This window comes from Pygoscelis adeliae, unplaced genomic scaffold (assembly GCF_000699105.1).
Source record: "Pygoscelis adeliae isolate BGI_AS28 unplaced genomic scaffold, ASM69910v1 Scaffold16, whole genome shotgun sequence".
Lineage (NCBI taxonomy): Eukaryota > Metazoa > Chordata > Aves > Sphenisciformes > Spheniscidae > Pygoscelis > Pygoscelis adeliae.
Genome location: NW_008825162.1, coordinates 1,233,665 through 1,243,786, shown reverse-complemented (window position 1 = coordinate 1,243,786; position 10,122 = coordinate 1,233,665). Strand labels below are relative to the sequence as shown.

General features: G+C 36.5%; 1 protein-coding gene across 1 annotated transcript in view; it reads left to right on the top strand.

The window, feature by feature from the left end:
• The first annotated feature begins 1,213 nt into the window (after positions 1-1,213).
• FER (fer (fps/fes related) tyrosine kinase) overlaps positions 1,214-10,122 on the top strand; it is a 173,492-nt gene continuing 164,583 nt past the window's right edge. Inside the window, exons 1-2 of the mRNA XM_009328711.1 lie at positions 1,214-1,317; positions 6,768-7,026. Of these exons, the coding sequence (XP_009326986.1) occupies positions 6,820-7,026 (207 nt within the window). The 5' untranslated portion in view covers positions 1,214-1,317; positions 6,768-6,819. The remainder of the gene's footprint in view (positions 1,318-6,767; positions 7,027-10,122) is intronic.

Sequence of the window (10,122 nt, the reverse complement as noted above, 5' to 3'; positions counted from 1 at the left end):
ATCTGTTATTAAAATGTGGTGAATTTTGTAGTGCTTCTAGCCTGCTGCATTTTTTTTCTCCTTTCGTATCTGCTTGCATAGCTCCTGTTTCTTTGCAGTGACTGAATGTAAGCATCACTTACAGTCTTTTCTATTTTTGGTCATGGAGAGTGGAAGTTTTGTATTTATATTAGGCAGCACTTTGTTTCTAGAATGTCAATAAGTTACCAGAAAGGAATACTAAATAATGTTGGCTTGAATATGAACTAAAACTAACCCTTTGTAAGATTTTATATAAGTGTCCATGATTAGTGCTTTGTTTTAAATAATAGAGATCTGCAAAATAGTTCTCTTTTCTTTACCCTTACACAGTTTGTCTTTCACTTTTGCTTCATGTGTCTTTTCTTACAAGGGCATTGCTAAACCAATATTGAATGTCTCATCTAAAGATTTAACTTTAGATGAGACATTCTGGTATGAGATTGTGAGCGAACACTTAACATTGGTCCAGAGGTAGCCTATACAGTATACCTTGCACTTGTAAGCTATATGCAAAGCCTGTTTCTTATTATTTTTTATATTTTATATACTTTTTTCTTAATATAAAACCTCAAAGATCCAGCTTTCTGTTGAAGTTTGCTTCACCTAGATTGCAGTCCAGAGTTACAGCTTGTAATTTTAGTCATCTTAACTTTCTGACCTCTTACTATTCTAGATATTGGAGTAATTAGAGCCATGTAAGAAATTTCTGTGTCTTGATCGGTCCCTTTCTAATGTTGCCACTAGTTTTCTTACAGTCCAGTGAAAATACCGCTACTAAGTTTGTCTTTCATATAATGAATTTTAGTCTTGGAAGCTTTAGTTTTCCTTATTAATGAGCTTCCTTTTTGTTTTATCAAGGGCAAAGTTCAGAAATAAATGAAATGATCCAATTTTCCGGCTACAATACACTGTGTCGTAAGAAATTCCAAGAACTTAAAAAAAAAAATCTTCGGTTACATGTGTAGAGGCAAAATAATTTCTTCCCTCAAAATAGTGTGTATGAAGTGATAGCATACTACTCCTTGCAGTCATTTGAGACGTCTGCTCTTTCGGTTTTCTTGATCTCTGTCTCTTTTTAAGAAGAGTAATAATCTGAAAGTGCAAAGCAGCTTTTCTAAGTTTAAGTTTTGCAATGTATTTTAAAATGCTGAAATGATTAAAAATAGTGTTTGGTCTGTTTCCTTTAACAGAGTGCCCAGAAAATAAAAGTCTATTTTAGAAAGTGAAAATCAGAAGAAGTAGCTGCTGACATAGAGAAGCGTACTAAGGATCATTTCTTGAGGAAAATTTTTTAAGGTATGTGAGATGTGTTTTGCAGAAAAGCCTTCCTGAAAATAAGCTGCCTGTTTTGCCTTGAGTGCACTAATATTTCAGACTAGTTTTGAAATGATCAAGCTAGCTTTATAGATTAACACTTTGGATGTTTGATGGCAACAGCTCTATGGAAGCATTAATTCAGCTAGTTCATATTCCATACATTTTGCATCAAATGCATATATAGATCATATTCTGAACACGTAGTTAGTGTAAACAAACGGTAGGTAAAGCATGTGTTTTATGTTTCATGGTCTTGTACATTCCAGGAGTAGATCCTACACTAACAGAAATGTCAATTGTTTAACAGTCCAATTTTTATTTAAGGTGTGGATGGAGGGCTAAGAATGATTTATTTCATTGTTTTAATGGACTATAACTACTATAAGCCTCACATTCAGAAATTGAGATGGACTGTCTAACAAATTGATCACCTGTTATAAAATTGCTTTTAAATCAGTACAGAAGCCTTGAATTTGAGGATTTGTCTCCTGAATCCAAGTCCTCTTCCTTTTCTGATTTTGCAGTATTTGTAATGTTTCTAGAAAGGGTCTGCAAAATATAAGCCATGCTAAGTGATTTGGAGCCTGTGTAGATTTAGGAGCAAGGGAGTTGACAGCAGATCAAGAGTGAGGATGATGCTCTCTGCATGTTGTGCCCATTCCATATTCCTCCTTCTGGAGGAGCCCAATGTGTGCTGTGCTTTCCTGTTCTGAGTTTAACTGGGGGCCAGGCGTGCTTCTGGTTTGTGGTTTGTCAGTTGCCTACCTTGTCATTGATATTATGAAACCACAAGTTCCAGCTGACGCATGTGGATACATCGTTATTTTAAGATTAGCAATGACAGTCTTGGATATATTTCATGGCAATATATGACAGAAGGTACCTGTTGTTATAAGGGTAGGAGAGCATCTCGGGAAAGTATTGCTATATATGTGCTCTGTTCTTCCCTGCTCATTTGATTTCAGTCACTGTCAGACACACAGGACCTTTGATCTGACACGGTATGGCCGGTCTTGTGTCAGGGACAGATAGCAATCTTTAAATTAAATGTAGATTGGCTATGAAAACTACTTTCTTCAGAGTTGTTGCTGGAATCCAGGAAGCTAATAATGCTGGAATATTGGCTTTATTTGCTGAGGGGAGTCTTACCGTGTTGAAGGATTATGTGTCTGTCATTGAAGTTTCTCACTGTCATGCTGACAAAATTTAACATTACTTCACTTAGAATCTGACTGCACCACTGTGGTGGTGGTGGTTGAGACAAGCCGTAAACTGTCTTCAGTAACTATGCTTAAATTTAGAACTGTTCAAGTTCTGGTTGCTCATTCACAGTGTATTATTATATGTTCATTGAGTGTTTACTTCGTGTCAGTGATTAGTTTGTTATTTTGAGAGTGACTCTAAAAAGAAAGTCTTACTTTCTTGGAATTGGCTCTGAGACATATTTTAACTGTTAAAGCTGATCGAATATTGATTGGCTAATTTGCATATCCAGTAATTTTTATAGTAACATATATATGTAATAAAAAAATAAATAAACTAGCTGAAAATAATAAAAAAATAAACTAGGTGAAACTCATTTGTCCTATTTGATGCCCCTGGGATTTTACTTTTACAAAACATGCTAGAATTCAGTTTGAGACTTCACTGGCATGTCAAATTATGCAAGCATTGTTCATGTGTGCAAAAAGAGATAAACCTCATGGGTATCTGCCAGAAGTAGGAAAGATCTCTTCAAAGTAACAGTAAGCAATTCCTGAATGTTTTGTTTTTCTGTATGAATTTAGCATATCGTGTTCATTGTTATCAAATCTTCATCTAGCTACTTTAAAACATGATGCCATCTCTGTTTTTTTCCTTTAAGGTAAAATATTCTCCCATGTTTTTTTGAGAATGATTCCCCCCCCACCCCCGGATATCTTTCACACTATATTTTAATCTTTTCAACATTGGAGTAGAAAGTATGTTTGTGTCTCAAACTCCCCATATCTTCTACTGGTTCCACAGTAAATCTTTTCTGGGTTCAGATTTTGTTGTACTACTCAATTTTGCCAGTAGTCTGTGGTTGCAAAATCTGTGTGGGAATCTTTCTTTGTCTGACATGTTCAGTGTGAACATTGTAATGTTGTATGGTAAAGCCAAAAAATGGGACTATTAGTATTTCTTCCATAATCCAGTAGCTGTGAACATGGGGAATCACAAAGAGGATCATGCCACAAATAGCAGCCCAACTTGTTTGCTGTCCTTAAACAGCATCTCCTGGTGCCGTGGCTGGAGACAGAGGGCTGATCTAAAGGGGTTGTTGTGCCCAGATGATCGTTGTAGGTCCCTTCCGACTGAAATATTCTGTTCTATTGGGCTGACCCTGTAAGGCAGCTGTCAACTCATCTGTGCACAATAAGCAGGGAGATACCAAACTTGGAAAAACACCTGTCTGTATTGGTGCCAGCTATTGTGTCTTTGAACATTGGCCTTTTGAAATGCGCTTCTGCTTTTTAAAAGTATTTGAAATACAGATTGCATAGAACATGTCTATTCACGCATTTGGTAATTCTTACAGTTTTGGTTTCAAGTAAGTGACGTGTGATCTGTACTGTTTTCAGTTGTTTAAAAGTGTTAAAAAGTGTTAAAAAATTAAATGTGGTTTTAATTAAAAGTGTTGATTTTTAGCGTATCGACAGTTAAGTGGCTTAGGTCTTAGATACTTTTTCACCACTCCTTTGCCTTCACAATGTTGTAGCATTTGAGTTTTGCTGAATGTCTTGATTGAACGTTTTCTTAATTTACAAGGAAGGTGTATGGAGACTGGCTTACCCAGTTGGGAATCATCAGCTCTGAGACTTTATGCTTGTTAGCCTTACCAAATCAGAATTTTATCACTTTTGCAAAACAAATTTTTGCTGTACTGCTTCTATCACGGTGAATGGAATAATTTAAAACAAAGACCAGAGTCCAGTATGTGTACAATTTTTGTATATGTACCCAGGCATTTAATAGTGTAATTGGAAAAAATCTAATTGCTACTTAGTGAAGGGAGGCTTAGCAGGCTGGAGTTGTATCTTCTCTTCTATTGATTTTTATACTCTTACGGCTCCACAGTGAAGTCAGTAGAAGCAGACTGAAATATCATGTGCTGAGAATATTTCGTCCCTCCCTTGCCTTCCTGCCTCTCAGTAAAAGACAGAGGTTACAGTAAAAGCAAGCAAATCAGCACTTTACTCATAGCGCAAGGTCAGACTTCATCCTGAGATTCGGTTCCCATCTCTTCTGAATCTGGAATGTAAGAAAATAAAGACACTATCTTTTCTCATAGCTAATGTGCTAGGATATTTAGGTAATGTGCTAAAATGTGTTAGGAGAAAAATGAGCTTGGTCACAAAAGTGGATATAGGTCTGAACGGTGTCGAAAAGTCACAAGTGCAGCTCCAGTCATCTTAATAAGTAGGTGCTTTAAGATTTTTTCTTTTGCTCATCTTACTAAAATATTAGTGGTTTTGCAAGACTGTTCTTAAATTTTAACTGTGAAAATACTATCTTTAGTACAACTAATAATGACATATGTCCTTTACAAATACAGCCAGCACGAATTATTTACTGTTGTTCTTTATGACTGAGCTCCTAGCCATCAACCAGAATTCTGACTAAAATATACAGCTTCAAATTAAAAAGCATATGAAAGCTTGCAATAGATTTAAAGTTACTCATATATTTGTTACATGTTAACATACATTGTTGTATGTTGACATACATATGCTGACAGTATCTCTAGACAAGAACTGCCAACTACACTGTTAAACTCCTGGTGACCTGAAACATTTGTTTTATACATTGTGGTAGGTTAACTCATACAACCTTGACTTGTCTCTGTTGTAGATGCATAGTAACACGGCACTATTCTTACTTTCTTTGTAGGATCTTTGTTTCTTTCATTATGTAGCTGGTTTGTGTTCTGAGAATAAACACGTAGTGGCTGGGGCTTATCTCCATAACTTTCTGGAAAAGCTAATGGAGGCAGGGAACTGCAGGAAGAGAGGAATGGTCCTGGGAGTCAGGCTACCCTGGAGATTGCTCTAGGTTCTGATTTGCAAAATTTTCTGGTATTTTGTGTGGTATCTGAAGCAAGTAACGTCTTTTTTTTTCTGGATACTTAATATGCTAAAAATGCTAGGCACTCTGAAAAGTCTGTCTTTAAGCCTTGTACATACCAGTATTAGCTGGTACAGTGTTGACATTAGTTTATGTGTCTCAGTTCTCAGTGTAAAATAAGATTAGTCCTGCTTCGCCCCATGGGCTGTTAGAAAGATAAATCTGTTAATGTTTGTAAAACACTCTGCTAATTTAAGTGGCAATTGAAAATGGAAGAAGAAATTGGTACTTCTGTGTTCAAAAGAGCTAAGACTTGTCTGGGGTGCAGGAATTAGTGAATAAGCAGTACACAGGCTGTGTCTGCACTGCAGTCCAGAGCTATAATTGCAGTTTATGTAAGTTTATCTTACCTAGTTTGCAGCTGATTAGTATAGGAACAGGTTTTTGGTGTATACACAGAAAAGAGGGTTCAGCCTGCATTACAAAACCTGTGCAAGTCTGTGGAAATTACTCATATGTATAGGTTCAGATCTTCCATGATGTGGCTGCATGTTCATCAGATGCAGGTGTTTCAGAGCTAGCTCGAACAGGTGTCTTTGATGTGCAGTTGTGTTATAGAATTTCATAAGGCAGCATTTTTTATCTGTTTATCAAGTGATGTCCGTTTGATACAGTAAGATTGGACTGTCTTAGGGGAAAATCATGTGAACTTAAGGACTCCGTCCTAATGTGTGTCCCAGGGGAGCAATGGACGGTTGCATGGGGAACGTGGTTTGGGATATTTTCTGATTTTTGGGACGTTGAATGTGCAAGTTTAATGGCCTGCTAACACCGTGTTTAGGAGCAAACTAGCTTCTAAGTAGTTATCCATTTCCCACAGATGCAGTGCCTGAGAGCTGATGTTTTAATTGGATTTTTCTCTGCTTTTAGAACAGTAAACACCAGAAACAAATGTTTCAGGTCACCAGGAGTTGAACAGTGTAGTTGGCAGTTCTTGTCTAGAGATACTGTCAACTATACTTATTTGATTAAATATGTGGATTGGTCTTTAGTGCCTGTCTTAGATGCTTTTATGTGTTCCCTCATAACTCCGCTTCAAGTTATGGAAGTACATTTTGCAGATGAAAACTGGAGGACAGTTCTGGGCCTGAGATCTCTTCTAGTCGTAGATGGGTGTTCAAAACAGTGCTCTGACCCTCCTTTTGGTTTATTTTGAGGAGGTATATGTATGTGGCTAATCTTACGGTTAGGTTATTTCAGGGTTTAGACATTAATAGTTGCTCTTTGTCACATTAGAAGTTTTTCTTTCAATAAGTGTCTCATGAACCTTGTTCTGCTTTCAGATGTGGTGAAGAGCCTGTATTTTCCCCTGTGTGGTATATAGTGCCTTAAAAAATGGGGTTTGGAGGTGACCTGAAGTATTCTCATGATGCTTTATTAAAACTGCAAGACTGGGAACTACGACTGCTGGAAACGGTGAAGAAATTTATGGTAATGCGAGTAAAAAGTGATAAGGAGTATGCCTCCACTTTACAGAATCTTTGTAATCAAGTAGATAAAGAGAGCACTTGTCAATTGGATTATATCAGCAATGTGTCCAAGGTAAGACTGAAGTGTTTTGAGTTTGGAATATCCTTGGAAATAACAGTGCTGGATTTATTTTTGTTTGTTTTAGTTTGGATTCCTGTTCATTCAGCTTCTTGAGAGTTAGTGTTGCCAAAGTGTTTAAAATGGGCTCCTTTTAGTTCCTCAGTGGAATATGCAGAAATTGAGCTCCAGTCTTGCTTTGAAAATAATAACTGAACTAGAACTAATCCTGAATTCTGAAATTCAGTATTTTAAGTTCCTGGATTGAGTTTGCTGCTTTGTTTAGTGTTTTGAAAATAGAGTATGCTATAGTAAGCTTTTCTTTTAAGACAGTTAAATAGGAACTATTGTTTATATTATACATAATTTGTGACAGAAATAGAAAAATGCCAGGAAACCAAGGCAAAGCCTAGCATTCCAGCTGTTATTCACACTGCAGCGTGTGTTGTAAAAACAAAACATTAATTCAGGATGTTTCTCATAATTGTGAAGTTATTTTGTATCAGATTTAAAGTAACTGTGTTAACTTTTTATAAAGGTAAGGCTGTCCTTCCCCCAAATTATTAACTTTCAGATTTAGAGCAAGTCCAGTAAAGGTACCAATGAAGCAAACTTCTCTATTTCACCTGTTTGTAAGCTTCACTCCTGACTTGGATTCCTTCCTGACTAGAGAAAAATATTTTGTTTTAATGGCTTATTCAATTCTTGGCCCTTCTGCTGTAGCAGTGGTTACACAGTCCCTTCAGTCTGGCATGAATCCTGATCTGCAGGAAAACACTCTTTTTCGGTCAAGTTAAATTTTAGACAAAGCAGTTTTTACATAGTGGGCTTATGGAGTGGCTGCTTGAACACTAGCTATGGCATAGCATTAGGAACGTGACTGCTCCTTGTGCAGCAGTCTAGATTTATACTGGGTTAAAGTGGCCGTGTGTGTGACTTGGAAGCTGCGCTGCTATAGTTAGCCTGCTTCAGCTGCCCCAAAAGTAGCACTGCACAGTGTTTATCTATAACAAATTCTATTGTTGCTTCCTTCCCCCTCAATAATTCTTGTCTTGTAAATTGACGTACTACCTTCTTTTTTTTCATCTGTGTGTTTTGGTGCTGTAATTAAAATGCTTTTCACCCAATTATGTTTCTTACACACAGTTTGTTATAGATTTTGCTATTTAAGTTATGATGATTTTGGTAAATAAACATGAAAGAATTGTTGTTAGCCTAAGATTGGCAGAAGTCGAGTATTTTCTTCAAGCTTTCTACTGTTGGATCACAAAGTTTTGTATAGAATTATTGGTGATATGACTAACAATTCTTGCTATTGCTGCCCCACTAGATATGCTCTTATGTGCTAGCTAAACTGTCTTGCAATTTTTTTAGGCAATGAAACAGAGTGGATTAGGGCTAGAAAAGTAAAGGAGCATTGGCATCATAATATTTAGCATTATAAGGTATAAGCAACCCTTAATCTTCATGCAGCTAGCTTGGTCTAGGACAGTTCATGTCAGTGACATAGGCACTTCCTGTGGGCAAATAAATTTTAAAAAGCTGAAGATCTGACTTAAGCCATGTTCTTTTTGGGTTGGAGAGAGGCACGTGTCACATTTTGAAATCTTGTTTTGGACATAGGCACTCAAGTTGTTTTTTCAGGATTATTTTTGTTCCTTTTTCTTCTTGTTTTTTTCTCTTACGGAGGTGCCATTTTTCTCTCAAGCCCCATCCCTGATCTCTACATCTTTATATAACAGCAAAAATGTTCACATGCTACTGACAGATCTTTTGTATGGGCTTGGCTTGAAATTTCACTGTCACCTTGGATTTTAAAGTTGTGTAGTGACACATTGTCTTATTGGTTTTGGCAGTTAAAAAGTCTGAATTATTGATTACTTTACTCACCTCATTCTAATTTACTTTACTATTTTATGATACTTTTTTCTCTCTGACATTTTGCAGAATCAAAGTATGACCTAAATATTATAGCACATAACTCTAGTATCTTATATATCCTAAGATTTAAAATAGCTGTATATTAAATTGTTGGTATTATGTGGCATCAAAACCAAATACCAAGCTGTCTAATTTTTTTTTTTTTTAAAGTGTGCAGCAAGAGTGAGCACTTGAAGAGAAAATGGTGTTTGGAAAAATCTGTCCTATGTTTTTTTTCATGCAGAGGCAGCAAACTTGCTGGAAGGCATAGTGGCAGCAACCGCTAATGCTAGAAAAGCAGTATTTTTAAGTGCTTCCCAGCAGCTCTTTTGTGTGCATATATGTCTAAAAAATACTGTTAAACCAAACAATATTATATTTTATTGCTTTTGCTGGGTTGTGGTTATTTTCTGTGAAAGGAAATGCTTTGCCTTTTCTGCTATCCCCACCCAGCTGCTTTTCTGTCCCATATAAATCTCAATTTTTGAAGCCTTTCCTCAAGTATAGCTTTTCACTTTCACTTTTCCTATTTTAAAATAATAAAATATAACCATACAAAACACAGAGATCCTGTTTAACCTATGTTTTCTTAGTATGGAAAGAGGGATGTAAAAAACAGGAAAATGTGCAAATGATTTTTTTTTAAATGGAAAGGGAAGTTTTCACTATGTTTCTGACTTACTCAGGTTCATTTGGTGAATGGTAAGCTAAGTATTTCTTTAGAGCACTTGTCCTGTTGAAAAATGCTTTTGCTGTGATTTTCAAGGTTGATTGAAACAGTACTTGTCTCATCAGTAATAAGTCAGCCTTAAAAAAAATGGAGAACTCTGACTACATTTTCACTTCTGAGCGTGCTCTTATGAGCTCTTCTATAACCACAAGACGCACTCCTCTCAGATGTTTAATGATGTTTTTATCCTATGCAGCTTTGCAATATGGCTTCTGATGTCATTTGGAAAGTGTTCTGTAATGGAGAGGTGAAACAGTTTTCAGCCATAGCCAGGAAGCTCTAGGCTGTGACCTTTTACAACACCACACTTTAGGCAGTCTGGGGTAGCTCTGTGCCAGTCTGTGGGATGTTCACGAGCTAAAGGAAATGTTAAAGGTGGTTTAATATGTACAGGAGTCTTTTGTTTCCTTCTCTAGAATCTAGTTTGTGTTGCAGCATTGTCATGTAGCTATGGAAATACT